General features: G+C 50.8%; 2 protein-coding genes across 4 annotated transcripts; one reads left to right on the forward strand and one right to left on the reverse strand.

Annotated features, from left to right (window-relative positions):
* The first annotated feature begins 537 nt into the window (after positions 1-537).
* Positions 538-16,890, forward strand: SIRT3 (sirtuin 3). 3 transcript variants are annotated; one of them, XM_082660173.1, is made up of 8 exons: positions 551-640; positions 2,968-3,045; positions 5,211-5,396; positions 5,479-5,711; positions 7,407-7,507; positions 13,262-13,423; positions 14,606-14,815; positions 16,388-16,890. In XM_082660173.1, the coding sequence occupies exons 1-8, from the start codon at positions 558-560 to the stop codon at positions 16,415-16,417; spliced, it is 1,083 nt and encodes a 360-aa protein (XP_082516299.1). In that variant the 5' UTR covers positions 551-557; the 3' UTR covers positions 16,418-16,890. The 3 variants fall into 3 exon arrangements, with proteins under 3 accessions (XP_082516300.1, XP_082516299.1, XP_082516301.1); XM_082660174.1 differs by lacking the exon at positions 2,968-3,045 and having other exon boundaries at positions 538-640; XM_082660175.1 differs by lacking the exon at positions 14,606-14,815.
* Positions 16,891-17,762: 872 nt separating this feature from the next.
* On the reverse strand, positions 17,763-23,338 carry RIC8A (RIC8 guanine nucleotide exchange factor A). Its single transcript, XM_082660172.1, has 10 exons — positions 23,148-23,338; positions 22,823-22,870; positions 22,146-22,736; positions 21,564-21,655; positions 20,942-21,092; positions 19,989-20,084; positions 19,759-19,903; positions 19,539-19,683; positions 19,000-19,119; positions 17,763-18,611 (listed from the first exon to the last, which is right to left on the reverse strand). Exons 1-10 carry the CDS (start codon positions 23,229-23,231, stop codon positions 18,491-18,493), a joined length of 1,593 nt encoding a protein of 530 aa, XP_082516298.1. The 5' UTR covers positions 23,232-23,338; the 3' UTR covers positions 17,763-18,490.
* Positions 23,339-23,750: the final 412 nt, after the last annotated feature.

Here is a 23,750-nt window from a genome sequence, read left to right on the forward strand (position 1 = left end):
CGACTGGCTGTGTGGCCTCGGCCTTTGTGACCCAGTGTTCCCGATTCAAGTGGGATGATAACAATACTACCTTCCTAGTAGTGGCTTTCGAGGACTAAGTATAAATATGATGCCTGTCCATAGAAAGCACTCCCAAAGTGTTAGTTATCATCGCCATCTCAATTGAAAAAAGCTGGGAGCGAGGGTAGAGAAATGCAGGTTCCTGGTTTGGTCTCGGGTACCAGAGGAGGGAGATCATCAGACTAGGAAACCGGCCCCACCTTCCGTCCACCTCCACCTGGGCTGCCGGGGCCGGGAAAGAGAGCGCGAGGCTGTGGTAAGGGCTTGCGGGAGCGGGGCGCTGGGGGACGGGGAAAGAGAGCGCGAGGGTGTGGTAAGGACGCGCTGGGGCGGGGCGAGGGTGAACCGAGAGGGGCGGGGCGCGCTGGAGGTGGGGAAAGAGAGCGCGAGGGTGTGATAAGGCCTTGCAGGGGAGGGACTTTCGGGGGTGGGGCGTGCTCGGGGGCGGAGCGCGCACGTGACCCCTGGGCGCCTGACGCTGCGGGCTCTGGAGGAACATGGCGCTGTGGGCTTGTTCGGTTGTTCCCGCCCTCAGGCTTTGGGGCCTGGGAGGTGCGCGGCCCTGGACCCGCCGGCCTTGGTTTGTTCCGGGTGACGGCGGCGGCGGGGGTGGCGGGCGGGGCCCAGGGCGGAGACTGACCCGCTCCGGGGAGCGGGGGAGTCAGGCTTCCCCCTGCGTGGTCGGCGGGACGATTGGAGGACCTGAAAATGGCAAGTCCCTGCTCACGCGGCCCTGAAGGGTGTTCCGGAGACACCCATGGCATTGGTTTCTCGTTTCTTCCCGGGGTATTTTGGGCGTGTATAAGCAACATTACTTGTTTATTCTTGACATCCCGCCCCCTTTTTAGTTAGATTCTATTCTGTACCTGTTCTTTTTTACTTAACATGTCTTGGAGTTACTTCCATTCTAAACAAATGTTTTCTGAGCCTTTTATACTAATCTGTAGAATTCCATTATATGGATGTTTCATACTTTAACGAGTCTCTTGTTGAAATGGGTTCTAATCTTTAGTTATTACAGATAATGCTGTGTTGAATAACCTTGTTTGTACCTCACTTTTTGGATAAATTTCTAATAGTGGAACTCCTGCGTCTACATTTTATTGCCCCACATAAAGGTGGTGCAGTTAATACTCCCACCAGCGTATGTTCATACGCCTTCACAGGTTCATACACAATAATTGCACATTTTGAGTTCTTGTCTAGGAACTGAACCTACAAGTGGAAAAATCTTAAGGCCCATAGTTGCTAATCAGAGTAGTTAGGAAACTAACTTAAATGCCCACTAATGGGCAAGTGTTTACGTAAATAATGGTACGTTCATTTAATGCCTTCTTACACAACTACCAAAAATATCGAAGTTTCATAAAGAAATACCAAGGAGGAGTCTTTCTTTCATCCAAGAAACTTTTAATTGGACTCATTATCTACCAGACTGTTCTAGATGCTAGGATGGAGCCGGGGTCAGACAAACTGTTGCCTCCATGGAGCTTATTCCAGTTTCAGAATCTGCAGGCAGTTGTGTGGGTGGGGCATGGCTAAACAGTGACCCGGGCCACCAGGTGCTGATCAGGAGACCGCCATCATTCAGTAAACCCTGCTCCCACTCTCCCCACCCGCTGCTCCCACCATCAAGCAGAAGGCTGGAGGGTGCCTGCGAGGAGCAGTCCGTTTGCACAGGCTGTCTGCAAGTTGGAAGTTGTGCCTTTTTAGGGCTCTTATAAGAAATTGTCCTTTGTTGCCGTTTCCCAGGCAGCACCCATGCTTGCCCCTCAGAGCACCCCTACTCCCAGTAACTCTCATTCCATGTAGCATATACTTTAAGTCATTCAGTATGTTCTAGACATTCGGCAAAATTCTGCCGGGTGTTTTTCAGCGACAGACGTTTTACTGATGTAGATGAGAAATACACATCAAGTACCCTGAGTAATACCTTGCATGCAAGTAGGCACTCAACAATGGTAATGACTTCTACAACATGGGTATTTTTTCAACACCAGCAAGCAACTCTCCGCTTTCCCACAGACACCGACGGGGTGTCAAATTTAACTGAATTCTGACTCTGTCAGCCTGGAGATAGCACCAGCTTCCACAGGTTAAGGGCTCAGTCCCACAAGACTGACACCACTTCAGCCGCCAATCCAGGTTCACCTGTCCTTCTGACGAACTGACTGCAAATCGGAGGTTCCCACGACCCCCTCCTCTGGTTGGATTCACTTGCTAGAGCGGCTCACAGAATTCAGGAAACCAGTTTACTTACTGGATCGCGGGTTTATTATAAGGGATATTAAAGGATATGAATGAACAGCCAGGTGAAGAGATATGTATATAGGGCGAGGTTTGGAAGGGTTCTCAATACAGGAGTTTCTGTCCCTGCGGAGTTTAGGGCCTGGCCCGTGGAAGCTTTCTGGTTCACCAACCTGGCAGCTCTCTGAACCCCCTCCTTTTGGGTTTTCATGGAGGCTCCAACCCTCTAATCGTGGTCGGTCCCCCTGGCAACCATATCCCCATCCTTAGGGGATTTCCAGTAGTCACCTCTTACCATAAACCCAGTAGTGGTGGGAAGAGACTTGTTATGAATAACAAGACACCCATTTCACCTTCACGGCTCTGAAGGGATTTTAGGAACTGAGGCCAAAAGGCCAAATATTGTAACGAAAGATGCTCCCGTTGCTCTTAGGAAATTCAGAGAGTTCTGGGACAGAGACCAAAATATATATTTATTATAAATCACAGTATCACAACTTCCCTCTCATTCCTTTTGCATTTCTCATAATAATTTGCATTTAGGAGGAGCTCAGTAAATGTTTGGGTGAGGACCTTAGGTGAATAGATGTTGTTGATGCTGTGTGCAGGGGGGCATTTAATAGCTGTGGTTGGAACCAGAACCTTCTCTTTCCTTCCTAGCCATCTGACTGGTTTTCATCGGAAAACCCTCTTTGGAGATTTCATTGACTTTTGCACTCAGAAGAGCTGCCTTCACAGGTGATTTTATGCAAGTCTTTGATGCAGCAGAACTTTCTTCAGAATCTAGGGGCCTCTCTGCAAGAGCCTGGGGAGGAGTGCGGAAGCATTGTTTTCCCTGCTGCATCTATTTCCTGTACTTTCTGCTGGGAGGTTTACAGCTATGGATTTTTTTCAAAAGACTGTAGGAATCGTCTCTGGCTCCCTTGCTTTTAGCTTCGGCAGCTGAGGCTCAGGGTGCTTGAGCGACTTGGTGAGACAGGCAGTGAGCTAGGGCTGTGCCTCTCCTTTTGGTGCCCTCGGCCCTGCCTCCCCTTGCCACGTTCCTCTTTCTCATCACACACCTTTCTGAGGTCTGTACTTTGGAAAACCAAGATGATGCTTTGTGTGTCAGGAGAGGCATCACAAATGGACTGAGTGGCCAGCAAGCCCCTGAGTTGCACTGTCATTTACCCCAGAGTGGAGTGTGAGAGTGCAGGAAGGGAAGGGGTGACAGGCACCCTAAAGGGAGGAGGGGGAGCCAGCACTGTCACCTTTCAGAGGAGGGCGAAGTGACTTCTCACCGGGTTCATCAGTGGCTTCATGAAGGAGGTGGCCTTGACTCTGGGAGACTCTGGACACGCTGAGGTGGAAAAAGGGCTTTTCAGGCAAAGGAGCTGGGTTTGGGGTGTATACGAGAACCAGGAGAGGAGGGGTCTGTGAGAGGGAGTAGCGGGGTTGAAGCCATCACTGGGGCGGGGTGTGTTGTGCTAAGATGTTAGGGTGCTCTGGCTGGCAGAGGGCGTCTGGGCAAACCTCACCAGCCGTGTGTAAGCGGGTGGGTCTGTGCAGATTTTTCAGGAACAAGAGAAAAACCAAAGACAGAGCAAACAAGGGAGTGAGTTAGGGTCGCACTCCTGGAAGATAAGCTCTGGGTTGTCCTGACCTGTATGTAAAGATGTGCTTCTAGCGTGCCTATTTCTTGCTTGTATCACAAATGAGTAAAATAAATACTGTTTCCTGTTTTTATGTCTGTATTCACTTTAGATTTATCAGTCATTTGGGGAGGGCTGTCCTTTCAGTTGGTTTAATCTCTTTTCCTGTCAGGGTGGAGGGCGATGTCCTGGAGGCGGGTCATCAGGCCCTTCTCCTGGAGGATGGGTGTGGTAGCTGCCAGCCCTTGGGGTGTGAGGAAGGTGCCCTGTGTGGTGGGGCTGGCCGTCTTGAACTCTGGGTGAGCTGCCAGAGTGATGCCAGGCGGTGATGAAGTTGTGCAGCTCAGGCAGCTGCCAGATGAGGGCCCCGAGAGCAGATCAGTAAACCCAGAAGGCCTTCAGGCCCGCACTCGTCTCTAGCCTGCGCGCCCCCAGTGGCTGCAGACTTGCTTCAGTGGAACGTTTTTCAGGTGTCGCTCCAGGCTCTGTGCTGTCTGTGTTGCCCTCGTCTTCTTCCGGGTGCTTTCCTGGGTTTGGAGTCACTTACTGAGTCCTGATGCCTCTCCGAAGCCTGTGACTTGTTTATTGTGTGTCTTGCTCTTTTTGTGTGTGGAAGAGCACCTCACCCCTGACCGTTAAACTTGTTGAGAGCGTCTCAGCTCCTGGTCTCTGGAGTTTTGCGGGGAGACCCCGAGGTCCAGTCTGCCCACTGCCTTGCCTGGGTTCTGTGACTTGTTTGGCTGCCATGTAACATGAGCAGCCTCCTGAGTAGTTGCGGACGTTGAAGTTTCTGCAGCAGTTTGGATCGCTCACTGTTAGGATATGAATGTTTGTTTTTGGAATGGTCTCTTGAACCCACTTATCATCCTGGTAATATTTGGTGTAAAGTCTGAGATGTTTAACTTTCTTTAAATGTCACTGAGTATTTGTCACGTCCCAGGTATGTTAGGGTGTATGGCTCTGCAGAGAGTATCCCCAGAGACCCCACAAAGGGATGCCCTTGGCTCTAGCTTGAGCCTTCAGCACTAGCCTTTGATAACAGGAATTGTGAAATGATACTTTCCTTATTTGCACAGTTGCTATTAACCTGAAATACGCCTTGATTTCTGAGTTTGTATTTTATCCATGGTGAGAAAGGTGGTCGTTTGGGGGGCAGGAAGGAAGTGTGCGGTCATTCTCAGTGGTGGGGTTGGGGAGGGGAGACATGGCTCATTCTTGCTAGCATGAACTGGATTATCATCGGTTACGTGACTGCTCTCCTTTTCCTGTCAGTGTTGCAGGTGGAGGAAGGCCCATATCTTTTTCTGCCGGTGCCTCAAGTGTCTCTGGAAGTGGAGGCCACAGTCAGAAGTTTCTCCTGCAGGACATTGCTGAGCTGATTAAAACCAGAGCCTGCCAGAGGGTGGTGGTCATGGTGGGGGCCGGCATCAGCACACCCAGCGGCGTCCCAGACTTCAGGTGCCGTGCAGTCCCCATGCACCTCCCTGGCTGCCTGGGGCTCTCTCCTGAAGGGCTCAGAGCCTCTTGCTTCTCTCTGCAGATCTCCAGGGACCGGATACTACAGCAACCTCCAGCAGTACAAGATCCCCTACCCCGAGGCCATTTTTGAGCTCTCATTTTTCTTTCGCGATCCCAAGCCGTTTTTCACTTTTGCCAAGGAGCTGTACCCTGGGAACTATAGGCCTAATGCCACTCACTACTTCCTGCGACTGCTCCATGACAAGGGGCTGCTTCTGCGGCTCTACACACAGAACATCGATGGGCTTGAGAGAGGTGAGACCTCCGTCCTGTCTCACATCTTCTCACTCCTGCAGGGAAGGCTCAGGTGCCTGTTTCTGGGTAGGGCTGAGGCCCAGTGCTTATTCCCCATCCTTGTGACTGATTTTGAGCCAAAAAGTTTTGCCTTTGTCCCCCCCAAAAATGTCCTCTGTGTGTTTAAGTATCACTGTTGGGACCTCATTGGTGGACCCATTTTCTGGGCTGTGAGTTTGGGATAGAACTAAAGTTGACATTGGGAGCTTCTGATCCGTTGATTTCTTTTCTTTTTATATGTATATATTTTAAAATATTTATTTATTTATTTATTTGGCTGCATCAGGTCTTAGTTGTGGCACACAGGATCTTTGTTGCGGTGCGTGGGCTTCTCTCTAGTTGTGGCACACGGGCTCCAGAGCACGTGGCCTCAGTAGTTGCGGTACACTGGCTCTCTAGTCGTGGCACGTGGGCTTAGTTGCCCTGCGGCATGTGGGATATTCGGTCCCCGACCGGGGATCAAACCCATGTCCTCTGCATTGGAAGGCGGATTCTTAACCACTGGACCACAAGTGAAGTCCCCTAATGATTTCTTTTTTAAAGTTTTCATTATGGGATTTTCCGAGCACACAAAAATGAAGAGAAGAATGTAATGAATCCTCATGTCCTCATCACCTCATCATGGCTAGTCCTGTTTAATCTGTGTCCTACCCCACCTCTCTCTCACCCCCAACTATTTTGAAGCAGATCCCTCTCATCATAAATTTAATACATAAATCTAGCAATGGATATCTTTAGAAGATAAAGACTTTTAAAACACAACCATGATATTGTCACACAGAGAAATCACTCATAATTCCTTAAGTTCATCAAACTCAGTGTGTGGTGATTTCTTGACTGTCTAGGTGGCGGCCACAACCAGTGATTCATGGGTCATACTGTCATACAGACCCCTGGCCGTGCACCCTAGAGAAGCAGTTGCCAGGGCCTCTTCTTACGTGCAGTGACGCTGACAGGTGCTGACAGGCAACTCTCAGCAAGCCAGCGGCAGCTCAGCCAGGCTGTGGGTGTGTTGTGATTCGAAAAATGGAGTTATCTCGACTCCAGGAAAATGTTTCTTTGCTAGAAGGACTCTACAGCTTGGAACCACATAGGCAGCAGTGAATACCCCATGGGGACAGTCTCTCTCCTGGAGTTGCAGCAGGGCAGGCCTTGTGGGAAGGCGGGAGTGTGTGGCTGTGAGCTTCGGCGTATGTACAGTGAGGACAGTGGGAAACCACTGCAGCTAGGACCAGGTCTGTGTACCTACAGTCTTCCAGAGCTGACGGTGATAACAAAAACTTCATGATAAGTTACCTTTTGTCTGTTTTTCTACAGGTTTTTGGAAATGTATTTATAATATTTTCTCACTTTTACTAGGTGTCTGTAGCATAGAAAATGTTTTTCTTAGTATTGGGTGTACTTTTATCTGGACTTAAATGTTTTTTCTACTGTGTTTTCACAGGCTTTGTTTTAACTGTGATTCGGCTCCATGTTGGAGCCTCACCCCTGAGGTTATTCTGATCAGTGGGTGTCGTTTGTAGGTGACAGAGGCGGGGCCGTCGGGCTTCCACCAAGGGCGGTGACTCCTGGAGGGCCTGCTCAGCCCAGAGGTTACACTAAGGGGCTTCCGCCCAAGCTGGGGGCAGCAGCACTTAGCTTTGGTTTGAATTTCAGCGTCTGGCATCCCTGCCTCAAAGCTCGTTGAAGCTCATGGATCCTTTGCCTCTGCCACCTGCACCGTCTGCCGAAGACCCTTCGCAGGGGAGGACTTTTGGGTGAGTTGTCACACTGACAGTTCTCTCCCTTCTGCCTTTCTCACTGGGAGTAAGCTGGAGAAGCGGTGTTGCATAAGCATCATGTCGGAAGGACAACAGAACAGTAATACTAGGAAAATATTTTTAATATGTACTTGTAAAAAATTAAGGCAATACAAACAACAAAGATTTACGGTATAGCATAGGGAACTATACATTCAATAGCTTTAATAACCTATAAGGGAAAAGAATAAAAAAAGAATATGTATACATACATATATATACACATGTATAACTGAATCCCTTTGCTGTACACCTGAAACTAACACAATATCGTAAACCAGCTGTACTTCAGTTTTTTAAAAATGTGCAAGTCCTAACTCCCAGTACCTGTAAATATAAACTTATTGGGCCATAGGATCTTTTCAGATTAAAAAAAAAATAAGGCAATAGAGAAATATATAGGGAAAAATGAATCTGCCTTCATCCAGTTCCTGTAGCCCACTTTTAACAGTTTGGTGTATAATGTTCCAGGCCTTAAAAAAAGAAAGATATGTATATACAAACATACATGCACACTTCTGGGTACTTACACCCACACACAGTTACAATTTTTTTTCATTAATGGGGTCATTAAGATTAATGTGCAACATGCTTTGTCACTGAGCAAAATTTCATGGATATTTTGTGTCAATAACTACAGCTCTACTTACTGTTTTTAGTAACTATAGAGCATTCCATTTAGCAATTCACCTGTTGTGGGATATATTATGATGTTTGTGATTTTTACTATTAAAAATAATACAGTAATGATACCCATGTTTACACCTCTGTGTACTTCTGGGAATATTTGGGAATAGAATTTTTTTTTTTTAATTTTATTGAAGTATAGTTGATTCACAATGTTGTGTTTAATTTCTGCTGTACAGCAGAGTGACCAGTTATACATATATATATTCTTTTTCACATTCTTTTCCATTATGGTTTATCACAGGATATTGAATATAGTTCCCTGTGCTATACTGTAGGCCCTTGTAGTTTATCCATCCTATATATAATAGTTTGCATTTGCTAATCCCACACTCCCAATCCATCCCTCCCACACCTCCCTACCCCTTGGCAACCACAAGTCTGTTCTCTTTCTCTGTGAGTCTGTTTCTGTTTCGTAGATATGTTCATTTGTGTGGTATTTTAGATTCCACGTATAAGTGATATCCTATGATATTTGTCTTTCTCTTTCTGACTTACTTTGCTTAGTATGATAATCTCTAGGTCCATCCATGTGGCTGCAAATGGCATTATTTCAGTCTTTTAAATGGCTGAGTAATATTCCATTGTATATATCTATATACACCACATCTTTATCCTAGAATGGGTTTTTTTTGTTTCTTTTTTTTTTTTTTTTTTTTTTGCGGTACGCGGGCCTCTCACTGTCGTGGCCTCTCCCGTTGCGGAGCACAGGCTCCGGACACGCAGGCTCAGCAGCCATGGCTTACAGGCCCAGCCGCTCCGCGGCATGTGGGATCTTCCCGGACCGGGGCACGAACCCGTGTCCCCTGCATCGGCAGGCGGACTCTCAACCACTGCGCCACCAGGGAAGCCCTGTTTGTAGATTTTTTCATGATGGCCATTCTGACTAGTGTGAGGTGATACCTCCTTGTAGTTTTGATTTGCACTTCTCTCATAATTAGTGATGTTGAGCATCTTTTCACGTGCCTCTTGGCCATCTGTATGTCTTCTTTGGAGAAATGTATATTTAGATTAGGTCTTCCGCCCATTTTTGGATTGGGTTGTTTGTTTTTTTGATATTGAGTTGCATGAGCTCTTTGTATATTTTGGAGATTAATCCTTTGTCTGTTGATTCATTTGCAAATATTCTCTTCAATTCTGAGGGTTGTTTTTTCATCTTGTTTATGGTTTCCTTTGCTGTGCAAAAGCTTTTAAGTTTCATTAGGTCCCATTTGTTTATTTTTGTTTTTGTTTCCATTACTCTAGGAGGTGGGTCAAAAAAGATCTTGCTGTGATTTATGTCAAAGAGTGTTCTTCCTATGTTTTCCTCTAAGAGTTTTATAGTGTCCGGTCTTACATTTAGGTCTTTAATCCATTTTGAGTTTATTTATTTATTTATATACAGTTGGTTTTTTTTAATAGTTTTTTTTTTTTTTTAGATGTTGGGGTAGGAGTTTATTAATTATTTATTTTTGCTGCGTTGGGTCTTCGTTTCTGTGTGAAGGCTGTCTCTAGTTGTGGCAAGTGGGGGTCACTCTTCATCGCGGTGCGCGGGCCTCTCACTACAGCGGCCTCTCTTGTTGCGGAGCACGGGCTCCAGACACGCAGGCTCAGTAGTTGTGGCTCACGGGCCTAGTTGCTCCGTGGCATATGGGATCCTCCCAGACCAGGGCTCGAACCCGTGTCCCCTGCATTGGCAGGCAGATTCTCAACCACTGCGCCACCAGGGAAGCCCCATGAGTTTATTTTTGTGTATGGTGTTAGGGAGTGTTCTAATTTCATTCTTTTACATGTAGCTGTCCAGTTTTCCCAGCACCGCTTATTGAAGAGACTGTCTTTTCTCCGTTGTATATCCTTGCGGAAGGTGGATTCTTAACCACTGGACCACTGGGGAAGTCCCTAGAATGGGTTTTTTAAAGTAGAGTAAGATAGGGTGGAAAATCTTAAATAAAGATGAAATTCTGAAATATCAACATGGCACAGGATCCTGTCTTTTATTTTTTATTGAGGTGAAATTCACATAGCATAAAATTAACCATTTTAAAGTGTACCGTCTATTGGTATTTAGTACATTCACTGTGTTGTGCAACCGCCACCTCTATCTAATTCCAAAATATTTTCATCACCCCAAAGGAAAACCCTGTATCCACTAATCAGTCAACCCTATTCCCTTCCTGCCCCCAACCCCTAGCAACCACTGATTTTTAAAAAAATTCTATTGGAGTGTAGTTGATTTACAGTGTTGTGTTAGTTTCAGGTGTACAGCAAAGTGATTCAGTTATACATATACATATATTCATTCTTTTTCAGATTCTTTTCCCGTATAGGTTATTACAGAATATTGAGTAGAGTTTCCTGTGTTATACAGTAGGTCCTTGTTGGTATATAGTAGTGTATATATGTTAATCCCAGGCTCCTAATTTATCCCTCCCTACCACGTTTCCCCTTTGGTAACCATAAGTTTGTTTTTGAAATCTGTGAGTCTGTTTCTGTTTTGTAAATAAGTTCATTTGTATCATTAAAAAAAATTAGATTCCACATATGAGTGATATCATATATATGTCTTTCTCTGTCTGACTTCCTTCACTTAGTATGGTAATCTCTAGGTCCATCCATGTTGCTGCAAATGGCATTATTTTGTTATTTTTTATGGCTGAGTAATATTCCATTGTGTATATGTACTACATCTTCTTTATCCATTCCTCTGTTGATGGACATTTAGGTTGGCAATCACGGATCTTTTTGTTGTCTCCATAGTTTTGCCCTTTCCAGAATGTCATAGAGTTGAAATCATACAATATGCAGCCTTTTCTCACTGGCTTCTTTCACTTAGCATTATGTATTTAAGGTTCCTCCATGTCTTTTCATGGCCTGATAAGCACTTTTTTTTTTTTAGGCTAATATTCCATTTGCTGGATGTAACACAGTTTGTTTATCCATTCACCTACTAAAGGACATCTTGATTGCTTTGGCAATTATGAATAAAGTTGCTATAAACATCCATGTGCAGGTTTTTATGTGGACATAAGTTCCTCTGGGTAAATACCAAGGAGCGTGATTGCTGAATGCTATGGTAAGACTGTGTTTAGTTTGTGTCTTCCCAAGGGGCTGCCCCATTTTGCATTCCCAGCGGCAGTGAATGTGAGTTCCTGTTGCTCCACATCCTCATAAGCACTTGGTGTTGTCAGTGTTCTGATTCTGGCCGTTCTTAATAGGTGTGTAGTGGAATATCATTGTTTAGTTTGCAATTTCCTAGTGGCATATGATGTTGAACTTGCTTCATATGCTCATTTACCATCTGTATATCTTCTTTGGTGAGGTCTTGGGCTCAGTTTTTAACTGGGTTGCCCATTTTCTTATTGTTCTTTATCAGATGTGTCTTTTGCATATTTTCTCCCCGTCTGTGACTTGTCGTCTCATCCTCTTATTGTCTTTCACAGAGGAGAAGTCTTTAATTTTAATGAAGCCTGACTTACCATATTTTTCTTTCATCGATCATCTTCTTCCAGATTGTGTTGGCTATTCTGAGTCTTTTGCTTTCCATATCAACTTTAGAATCAGTCTGTTGCTATCTATTCTCTGCATATTTTAAAAAACTTTTCTCTTTGGAGTTTTGCACTTTACTATGGTTTGTCTCCGTATGGATTTCCTTTTGTTTATTCTGCTTAAAAATTGTAGAGCTTTCTGAATCTGAGGTTTGATATCTTTCATTTTTGCTGAAAAATCTTCAGTCATGATCCCTTCAGACAGTGACTGCCCCACCATGTCGTGTCCTCTCTGTGTGGACCTTGGGTGAAACACCTCTGAGACTGGTTCACACTGTCCGCAGCCCTTGGCGGCTCTTTTCTACACCCATCCTGCTCCTCTTTGTGCTGCATTCTGAGTTCTCCTGATCTACTTTCCAGTTTATCAATATTCTGTTCTGTCATAGAGGATAAAGCCCTTCCACTGAGCTTTAATTTTCGATACTCTACTTTTTATTACTGGAAGTTCTATCTGGTTCTTTTTCAAATCCACGACATTATTTTGTAAGCTTTCTATCTCCAATAGATATTTCAAGCCTGTCTTTTTAAAAATTTACCCATAATATAGTTTCTAATCTGTATCTGCGAATATCTGAAGTCGTTGACCAGCCCATCTCTTTTGTCTGTTGTTTCTGCTGCTCCTTACTGGGTTCTGCCTGCAAAAACAAATCCCATTAGCTGTAAAGGTTTATCTTAGAAGCCAGGTGTCTTTTTCCTTAGTTTCCTCCTCTAATGTCTAGCCCAAGCATGAATCCAAGTGTAGCAGGATATAATAATAGCTTACATCTGCTTCACCTTGGCCTGCAAGGAGGAAGTCTGTGGAAAATGTTGTGACTCATAACTGCAGCCAGTGAGTTGAAGCCGACCTGAATGTCTTCAGGGCTAAGGTGATGATGTCAGGATCACTTCAGCTAAAATCAGGGACAAATTGAATAATGCCTGTTGTTGGCCAAATGCCTACAGAGTACTTCTGAGGACTATATAATCAGTACAGTTGACCTTTGAACACGGGTTTGAACTGTGTGGGTCCACTCATATGTGGATTTTTTTCAATAAATGTGTACTCCAGGACTACTTGATCCATGGTTGGTTGAACCACAGATACAGAGGAACCATCTGTACAGGGGGTTAACTAACTCTAAGTTCCGTATAGATTTTCACTTGTGCGGAGGGTTGGTGCCCCTGACCCCTGTATTGTTCCAAGTTCAGCTGTGTCTCCTCAGCACCTGCATATCTCTGATAAGCACCCCAGGTGCAGAGCGTAGTGTTCAGTGCGTTGGATATCGTGTGGTGTCCATGATCTGCTTTCAAATACTCCCCAAACTCTGGGGTGCTATATGAAACTGGCAGAGTGTCAGTAATTGCTGAAGCTGGGTTCATTATAGACAGGGGGCTTCACTGTACTACTGTCTCAGCTGTGGAACGCTTGACAGTTTCTCAATAAGAAGCTGGTTTTGCCTTTTCCGTTTAAAGTGTGTTGTGACAGCTTCCTTGGGCCCCCTTTCTCTCTGTGTCACCCCAGGCCGACGTGATGGTGGACACGGTCCCACGCTGCCCGGTCTGCACTGGCGTTGTGAAGCCCGACATCGTATTCTTTGGGGAGATGCTGCCCCACAGGTTCCTGCTGCATCTGGCTGACTTCCCCATGGCAGACCTGCTGCTCATCCTTGGGACCTCTCTGGAGGTTTGTCAGCAGGCCTTGCGGTGCACAGACATGTGGGGAGGAGGCTGGCGGGACGAGGCAGAGGAGGTGGGGCTGGTGGGACAGACGCTCTGGGGCCACACCTCTGGAAGATGAGTGGATTCAACATGCGAGGAGGCAGAGGTGTTCCAGGCTTAGAATGGGGAGCAGGGAGGATGCTCAGCGTTGGAGGTATCCAGAGTGCAGGTGGGCACAGTGCGCAAGGGGAAGGGGTGTGGGAGACGTGAGGCGGGAGCAGGTCTCCCAGGTCGTATCACAGAGACCGACCTTGTGTAGAGGCAGTGAAACCAGGGATGTAGCTGGTCATCCTCGGGATCAGAGAGACTTGGGGACAGGGACTGAAGTGAGCAGATGTCCAGGAGGCTGAGCACAGTCAGACTGCGGGGCTATGAGAGACGGCAGAGAGGGAACGGCTGGACTCGGAGCCTGGCGTCACTTTGAGGACCGAAGAGAGAGGTGTCTGTCTCTTCGTGGGGGTCAGGGCCTTTGCTGGGGAGGGGAATCTGGATCAGGGATGCTGAGTGCAGTCCTGCACACGTGTGTTTGAGGGGCCTGGGAGATGCCTCCGGATTTGAAGCTCAGGAGACTTCTAAAGGACGTGATGAGACCCTGAAATGGGCTGCGCCTGATTGGATGCAGGCACCAAGGGGCAGAGGGGCCAGAAAGACCTGTGCCTGGGGCCCCAGCCAGTCAGAGGCCCAGAGCTGTGTGTTTCTTCAGTGAACCTGCCTGCTGTGTGCCAGGCCCTGTGGCAGTGTGTGTGTCAGGACCCCCTCAGTGGTGGCCCCTCTGTGAGGGGCCGGGCCCTTGCTCTCAGGGAGCGAGACCAGATAGACGAGCTGTCATGTCACTGGTGAGTGTGGATGAGGAGGGCAGGTAAGGTGGTGTGCATGAACTTTAGCAGGGAGACCCACAGGACCCAGGAGATGTCGGAAGAGAAAGGGGGCGTGGATGAGAGGCAGGCTGGGGTGGGGGAACAAGGGCATCGAGACCCAGCGGTGGGAGTGCTACTGAAGAAATGAAACGGATGCTGGGTTTTCTCCATATCCAAGGTCTCACTGTCAGTCTGTGCTGTCCCTCCGAGGCTGCAGGGGCTGTGGCAGAAAGGTCCCGAGGGCTTGGGAGGGCGGGCACTGTGCTCCTCACGTTTGGGCAATTTTTCAGGTGGAACCTTTCGCCAGCTTGTCTGAGGCCGTGAGGAGCTCGGTGCCCCGACTGCTCATCAACCGGGACTTGGTGGGGTCCTTGGCTAGGCATCCTCGGGGCAGGGATGTGGTCCAGCTGGGGGACGTGGTTCACGGTGTGAAAAGGCTGGTGGAGCTTCTGGGCTGGACGGAGGAGATGCGGGACCTCATCCAGCGGGAAACTGGAAAGGTAGGGACTGCTGAGAGTCACGGGAGGGGCCATCTCTTCTACTCTGGGGTCTGGTCAACCTGGAGTGGCGCCCTCTTTGGCTAAAACAGTAACAGTAATAGGTAATATTGCTGTTAACCCTGTACCAGGCGCTGTTTGGCGCCATCTATGTGCTTATGAATCGGGTGCTGTGATTCTTAATACCTCTGTTTAGAGATGAAGAAACTGATGCTTCGTTCCTGCTGAGTGGCAGAGTGGAGATGAGGGTCTAGGCAGACAGGGCTGTCGTTCTGCAGTCGTCACACTTCAGCTGTCTTTGTACCCTGAACTGAAGGAGCACTCCAGGATAAGATGTGATTCTGAAGTTCTCTGAACCTGTGTGGGATGATGCTTTTAGGAGATAATCAGAGTGAGAGGAGTTGACGTATCATCTGCTGAGCGTAGAAAGTCAGAGAGCCTTGATCTCTCCAGATGTCAAACCTCCTATAAACAAGTGAGGTTACAGAAGATGCAGTTTCCCATGAGAATCAGTTAGCACGTGTAGCCTTGATGTGAGGGGTTCTTTTCTACAGGGGGCAGCATTAAGCATTTTAAGTCCAGTTGTCTCAAAGAGGATTATTTATGATGACAGCCAGGTTTAACACTGCTGGAAGTGGACTTCACTAGAATGCTGTAAGTTATATTCTTGCCATCTCGGGAAACCTCTCACCTTCTGGCTGTGGCTGCTTCAGGACTCAGGGCCATGAGTCAGCCCTTTCCTCTCACCTCCACTGGCAAAAGCCCCCAGCCTCTGGCTACAGCCTGATTTCTTACCAATTTGAACCAAAGCAAGAAGAATATGAGGCTTTTTAAAGATATAAGACTTTGCAGTTATATTGTTTTCATGATATTAGACATCATTGCCTTTCAATCCAGAGTTTGGCTCTTAGGGATAAGATGTAGGACGGTGCCATTTCTCATCTCATTATACGGAGGAAATAAAGACCATCAAATGTTAAAGTCACGTTGCTGGGTCGCTTAATGGAAGCAGAGTCCGGCTAATACGGATGCTTACACTTTACACCTCGAGAGGAACCGTAGCAGATGCCTTGCTCACAGGGGAGTAGAGATCTTGGTCAGATCCGCCTGGCAGCTTACACAGGAGCCTTGGGTGGCTGACTTCCTACTTCCATATAACAGCAAGACAAAGTCAAGTAGCCTCTATAGACGTTTAGAATTATAGTCCTATAGGATTTGACCTGTGCTATTTTCTAGTTCCACAGAAATTTGTGTAAAGTTACGATTTTAGGGGTTTACTTATTTTAAAAGAGTTGCTGTCCAAGAATAAACACTAAGGGATGAGCTGAAGTCTAAGCTGGATTACTTTTCCAAACAGTGAGCGTACGTGAGTACATCTCGCCTGGTTACTTAAGCGAAGCCCTCCATTTAGCCGCCCAGTTTTGCCCAGCCCTGCTGGCATCGTCTTAACTTGGTTGAACAGCAGCATTTGCGGACAGAAAAGCTTCCGTTTTAGGAAATAATTCAATTCCAGGCCCTGAGATGTGCCCAGGTATGTTTTCAGATAACCAGTTTCCTCTCTCCTTTGTGCTCCAGCTTGATGGTTGGGACAAATTAGGAGAGTGAGGGCTGCTCCTCACGCCAGAAAGGGCTACACGGGAGCCACTGCCCACTTCTGACGAGCCCTCTGCCTGAAGAACAGCTCGGGCACGCTTACAAATTTTGGCTGAACCAGAACATGCGACCTGAGGCTGCCCCTGGAGTGTCTTCCCAGGTCATGAGTCTGTGCACTCGGGGCCACCCCAGCCACAGATGTGCAGGAGCTGCCTGGCCTGACTTTTTGCTGAAGCTCTTAATGCCACAAGCGTTCTTCTGATGGTCAACCTCTTGGACTCAGACAACCTGGAACCCCAGACTGGACTCCATCTGAAGGGCAGGTTTAGCATCTGTCCACTTGGGTCGAGCAGCCCCAGTCACACCCCAAGTGTGGGCCTGGGTCCCAGGTAATGCACTAGGGTTTTCTTGCGCGGTGGCCTCTTTAGTAGGTTTATTTTTAGAGATTGTCCTTCATTTCTGGCATGAAGTAAACTAATAGAGAAACTGGGCATCCCTTCATTTTTGTCTCCTGAAAGGGAAGATGAACGTGGAAAGGGGAGCTTGGGGGTGTGTGCGTGTCTCTCCTCTACTGAAACAACCCGAGGACTGAGAACATTTGTCCCTGATTCATCTCGGAGATGGGCATAGTGCCCTCTTCCAGCTCAAGTCCACGGGACTTTCAGAGCACCCAGCACCCCTCATGAAGGTCATCCCATCCTGTTCACTCGACCCTGATGCCTTTCACATCAACCCCCAGAAACTCATCTGTTCCAGACCATTCCAGCAGCTTCCTGTCTCCCTGTTTCTCCTCGCCCCCATCAGGCCTTCTTCCAGTAATGCTGCTAGAATTAACCTCTAAGACAGAAGGCAGTACTCATTTGGAAACCTCGCCCAGCTCCCTGACCTGTGCTCAGGCCACACTGCTGTTTGGGCAGAACATACTGTGGTCTCCCTGCTTCTGTACAGGCCTCTTCTGGGGTTGCCCCAACCCTGCCCCCAGTGCTTTCTCCTTCCTGGCATTTGTCTTCCCCACTGGGCCCCTGGGCTGGAGCAGATCTCACCGACAGACTCCTCAGGAGACCTGGTGGCCTCACTCTTCAAGAACAAGACATGCGGGCTTCCCTGGTGGCAAAGTGGTCGAGAGTCCGCCTGCCGATGCAGGGGACACGGGTTCGTGCCCCGGTCCGGGAAGATCCCACATGCCGCGCAGCGGCTGGGCCCGTGAGCCGTGGCCACTGAGCCTGCGCGTCCGGAGCCTGTGCTCCGCAACGGGAGAGGCCACAACAATGAGAGGCCTGCGTACAGCAAAAAAAAAAAAAAAAAAGAACAAGACACGCATACGCACCTGGGAAAAGTGCTGAATTTAAGAAAAACATGATTCTATTTCTGCTTAACGTGCCTTTACTTGGTATCTTGCACATGTATTCACACACAAACATCCCTGCCTGGAACTCTTTATTCCAGAATAATGTTTCTGTGAAGCTCTGTGGTGCATGACAGAAATCTAGACTTATGGTTTCAGGAGAGACATTTTCCTTCATGTATTTATGGTTGAAACCAGTGGGAAGGATTGAGACCCAACTGTCACAACCAGAGAACTTGGGCACTGAGCCAGGACCGAGAATGCAAGAGGCTGCCAGCCGTGCACTCAGTGGGGACAAAAACAGCAGATCCTACCTTGTGTGTTTCTGGCATTAGCATATAAAGTTCCAGCAGGTTCTTTCCCCTGTGAAATGTGGTGCTTGCCCAACACCAGCTCTGGGCCTGCATGCCAGCTGTGGATGTGCTGTGTCTCACTCAGCCCCCGCCCTCCCAAACCCATGTACATTTCTGCCTTCAGTTAAGCCCTGCCCTCAGGCACACATAAAAGAAACCACTTCATTTGCGGAAAGCAAGGCTGAGTTCCCAGAGTTCATAGGACAAGACCCTCGCAGCCCTAAAGAGAAGAAAATGGACCAAAGGCAAATCACGAATAGAAGTGTGGGAGTAAAGAGAAAAGGGTCTCCGAGTTGGAGGGAGGGATGTGGCTTCCCCAGGTCCTGGCCCCCAGGACTCCTCTGGAAGCAGCACCAGTTCTGAAGGGCAGCGGAAGAGCAGCCGTTCTCAGTCAGGGTCCGAGTCAGGGTCCGAGGAGAGCTGTCCCTCCATGGTCTCGCACATGGCATCCTGCAGGGATGTGAGCTGACCCCGGGGACTCATCCCCATGGGCTGGATGACTCTGTGCCTGAGGGGAAAAGGCGTGGAAGGGAAGGGCAGGGGTCCTGCTCACCCCTGGCTGCGACCTTCTGTTCCACCAAGCTGCTCCTGTTTACTGGGGAAGCCTGGGTGGGAACTGTTTCAGTCAGGCCTAAATCCTGACTGCTACCTAAGCTCTGAGACCTTAATTTCTCTGGGCCTCAGTTTTCATCAGCTGTAAAGATGGACCTAATACTGACCTCAGCCCTAACCCCTGGCTAGAGAATTTCCTCCAAGACAGGTGATTTCAAACATTAGTAACGCAGCCCTGCCAGAACCTAACCCCCACTCTGATCCCACTTCCTGCGGCTCGCAAGACAGGACGTGGGTCCTTCTCCTTTGTCCCAGCGCTGGGCCCCTCCTGCCAGGCCACATACCTGGAGAGCTTGTCAAACATGTTCACCAGCTTCATGGCCTCATGCTCTTTCTGCTCCTCTGTCATGCCCTCCATGGGGTTGGGAGGCTTTTCCTCTACCCTTCCAGTCACTGGGTTTATGCTGTTTCACAAGAGAGGGAGCATGGGGAACGCATCAGTGACTTTGCAGGACAAAAGAAGGCTGTGTGGGGTGAGTGGAGTTCCTTATCTTCCTGCTTGGGCTTGTAATGGCAAGAAACCCATTTTCCTGGGTGCGGGGAAGGCGAGGCAACTGCAGAAAAGCCCTCCCTCCTGGAGCAGCAGGTAACCAGCTCCTGCCGTCTGGACCACCTGGTCCCCGGCACTACTCGGCCCCCTTCAGCCGGTGTTCTCAACAAAACACCCTGATGTCAGAATACGTGTCACTTGGGAACAGCAGCCTGATTCTATAAGGTTTTACCTGCTGGTCACCCTGTCCTGCCCACCCTACGGGCCCAAATGGGTGTGGGAATAGGAATGGGGGCCGAGTGAGGGCAGCCCGAGGATGTGGGGGGCACACACCTGGCCTTGGCTTCCTTGTACTCGTCTGTGTCCGTGTCCTCGTCCTCCGAGTACTGGCCCTCAGGCCGGCCCCCTGCCATGAGGCCCCTAGCAGCCAGGAGGCCGGCAGCATTCCCGTAGCCTGTGTACTTGATGAATCGGGGCACTGAAGGGCAGGGCACAGGTCAGTGTGCAAACGTGGCTGGGGAGGGGTAGGCGAGGGGCTGGCCCCCCGACTCACCGCTCTCAGAGCACAGGACAAACAGGAACTCGGCTGCCACCCTCTTCACGTCGGTGTCCAGGTGCGTCATGAGGCGAACCAGCTTGTTTCGCAACAGCTCCCCCACCTCGGGCCGGGTCCTCACATCCCGCAACGGGGGCAGCACCTGGGGATGTAGTTGTCCCTGAGCCCAGGCCTGGAACGACCAGGGTCTCTGACCAGGGCCTGACCGCGGCCCCTCTGCCCCGTACCTGGGCCTTCAGGAACTTCCTGGCGGGGCGGTGCATGCGGGCACACTCCGTCAGCACGCTCAGCACGGGAGCCACACTCTCCTTCAGCCTGTGCGTCTGCAGAGGAGCCTCTGTCACTGGACTGCGCCCATCTGACTCGAGGCCAGGGGAGCTAGGCACATGCACCAGATGGTCCTGGCAGGAGGCGTTCGGGACGAGGCCCCGCCACAGGGGCCCCAGCTGAGGGGCTAAGAGAGGGCAGTGGGTGTCTGTGTGAGCTTCGAAAAGGACAGGCGTGGACCCTAACTCAGGGCCATTTGCATGCCCTGCAACTTGAGGCAAATCACTCAACTGCTTTGAGTCTCACTTCCCTCCCTTTACACCACAATGGTGGGGAAAACAAAGTGTCCCAAGCTGTTAGCACACCGCCAGAACACAAACCAGCTCCCAGGGCACGCAGGCAACATGGATTCCCCGGGGCCCTACAGAATCTCTTTGGCTTGCGTGATACATCTGCGAACGCCAGGGGAGCTGGTTAGAGCACTGGCTGGCCAATGCCCTGGGGTGCAGCCGCAGGAATCAGAGAGCCTCTGGCTTGAAGGCCCTATGGGTCCCCTTAGGGACGCCAAGGCACGGCCGATGCTCGTCACCAAGGGCTGCTTGTGCTCAGTGACACTTTGAGTTTAGGGTCACAAGCAGGGACTACGGGTAGGCGGGCTTCTCAGGGCCACTCAAAGACCCACAAGGAGATCTAAGAAAATGAGTCCTTTGCTAGACTCTGAAAACTTGTTTCCGTATACTTCTCAGGGAGAAGGGTCCAGCCTCCTGCGTGGCCGGACCGTGGAGGAGCTGGAGCGTCACCTGAATCACACTGGGGGGCTGCTCTCCACCTCCCAGCGTGGACTACAAAAACGCAGCGACCACAGCTGCTCGGGAAAGCCTGGACCAGAGCCACAGCAGCGCCCCCTGCCCACCTGGTGCAGACGCTTCTCCAAGAAGCTGAGGAGAACACGAATCACATCCATGTTCACTCCCAGGAACTCCAAAGAGCCTTCGTGGGGTTCCAGGGTGAGAAGAACGTCCAGACATTTGAGGGGCAAGTTCCCCAGGAGGTTCACCGTGTGGCTGGGGACAGATGAAAGGGGCATTTGGTAAATCCAATCCCCGAGCCCAGGTACAACGCTTGCCACCACCTGCTGGGGCCACGATATGAACCAGCGTTGGGGGCCTGAGCAACAGCACGAGGTACCAGAGCTGAGGGGAACACTCCCTGCGAACGGCCGACCTAGTGCACATCTGGGTCGAAGCAACGCAGTCAAAAATCAGAACCTGCCTATGCATAGGTTAGCAACAATGGATGTGAACAAGCGTGCTGCCTTACAGATACCATACTGTCCGTGACGCTACCCAAAGTCCACTGGCACGTTCCTGTCCCCGGACTCACAGCTCTTGTCCTAGCTGTGTACTGTAAATGCCGGAGCTCCCCGGAAACACACTGACGTCCGTCTCACCCAGGTGAAAGAAGACTCTAGAGCTAGGAACCACCAGGGAGACCTGCGAGCAGAACGCCCCCCGCACGACAGGCACCACCCTCACCCGTGGAACTCCTCTGTGCGGTCTCCAGCAGCAGCAGCCATCACGCAGTGCCGCAGAAGGGTCCCCAGGTGCCGGTAAAGGGCAGTGTCTTCCTGACCAAAGAGAGAAAGATTCCTGTGAGAGAGAGCCCCGCTCGCCCCCATCGCTGCCAGCTGAGGTTCTACCGTCTGGCCCACCGCAAGCCCACGCGCGCTAATTACACACCTCTACTGTACACCTGGATGCTGTCCTCTCCCACGCGACCTGAAGAGCACCCTCCTGACTAAGAACGTTGACGGATCCCTTTGGAGCTGCTCTGCGCTTTAGGTCCATGCTCACAGAGGCGTGGTGATGAGTCTCTCACAGCCTCCCCCCACCAAACAGCCCTCCTGCCAAGCTGCAAGAGCCAGTTATGCTCTCCACCTCCCTGAGAAAACTTCCTTGAGGGCCCTGTCCCGGATGGGCATCTCCCTGCCTTCTCTTGACAGGCTAAGAGTTCCTCCTGGTCTGACGTGGAGAAATTTGAAGGTACCTGGCAAAGCAGCACGTCCAAGAAACGTCCAAGTTGTCATACCCCACCCACAGGCTAAGATCAGCCCTCACCTCGTCCACTTCCCTCTTGATGGAGTCGAAGGTGATGTTGAAGAGCACTTTGAGGATCTCCATGGCTCGCTCAGTCTCCTGGGGAGGCAGGAGCTCAGGGGGCCTCTCTCCAGGGGTCATTCCCAGCGTCAGCTCCAGCGCTTCGGTCAGCAGGTGCACTCCCTGCAGCTCCTGAAACAGCTGCTGGCGCACATCGGCGCGAAGTGCCGTTAGCAAGAAGAGGAGGCGCAAGTCAAAGAACTGGACGTCGTGCGGGAAGCTGCTCTGGCGGTACAGCCCCACTCGCTCTGCGAGCCTCACCACTAGACCCGCCTCTGCCGCCAGCACCTGTGCCACGGGGCTGCTTAACACAAGGTTGCACAGGCACTTAAGGGACTCAAGCACAACATCCATGTCCAGGGGTTCGGGGACCGAGCCCTGGGAGGCGGAGATGCCAGCATAGCAGGCAAGTGCCTGCAGGCTCCGGCGGCTGGTGAATGAGTCCAGGCAGCTGCGGTCCCTAGACAAGATGCGGATGCTCTGCAGCCAGATGATGCGGCGGGAAGGTGGCAGGCCCTGCTCCAGGACCGAGACCAGCAGCTCCGCCAGTCTCTGTGGGCAGGGAGAAGAGCGGTTCCACCAGGCTCCTCTACCTGGGCCACCCGTCCCTGCCCCTCTACCCTTCGTTGAGCACCCACCTTCCTGTCCTCCTGTTGGGCAGCATCAAACGTGAAACTCTGGCAGTTCTGCAGAGAGACCCACAGGCTCAGAAGGCGCAGGCCCACCGCGGCAGAACCCGGGCTCCGTGGATAGGGACCTGAGGCCGCAGGCACCGCTCGGAACAGATGGCGCCCCAGCCCCACACACCAGCCCCCACAGCAACTCCTCAGAGACTTGGCGCTCCTCCCCGCCGCGTTCCCTTCCACCCTCAGCCCCTCGCCACGCTCACCACTCACGCCCCCGCCGCCGGCCACGCGTGCGGACCCCACCCGGCCTCACCTCCTCCCTAAACGTCCCGCTCACCTCCCGGTTGTATGCGCGAAGAGCCTCCATAACTACGTCCTCCTCCCCCGTCTCCACGGCATCCGCAACCGCCCGGGGCTCCATGGCGGGCCCGGGACCCGGCGCCGGGAAAGCGGGAAGCACCTCGCTTCACGGTTCCCGACCTCTGTCTGCCTGCCCCGCCCAGGCTCGGCGCACTGGGGTGGCCACGACCGGGCTTGCGCGGCGCCGCGGGGCGGGGCCTGGGAGGCGCGCGGGGGAGGCCGGGACAGGGTGTGCGCAGCGCCGCGGGGCGGGGCCTGGGAGGCGCGCGGGGGAGGTCGGGACGAGGCGTGCGCGGCGCCGCGGGGCGGGGCCTGGGAGGCGCGCGGGGGAGGTCGGGACGAGGCGTGCGCGGCGTCGCGGGGCGGGGCCTGGGAGGCGCGCGGGGAAGGCCGGGACAGGGTGTGCGCGGCGTAGTCTGGGCTGCGCGCGCCTTAAAGTGGCGAGCCCTGGAACAGCCCCCCTCTAGGACCCGAAGGCTTTGCCGCCAAGTGAACTTGGGCTTCAAGATCCGACTCGGTGATCGTCCGACCTCTGGGCCCGAATCGCCCCTGAACCGAGCGGCGAGCCTCGCTTCTTGGG

This window comes from Grampus griseus (genome assembly GCF_964374135.1).
Source record: "Grampus griseus genome assembly, chromosome: 8".
NCBI lineage: Eukaryota > Metazoa > Chordata > Mammalia > Artiodactyla > Delphinidae > Grampus > Grampus griseus.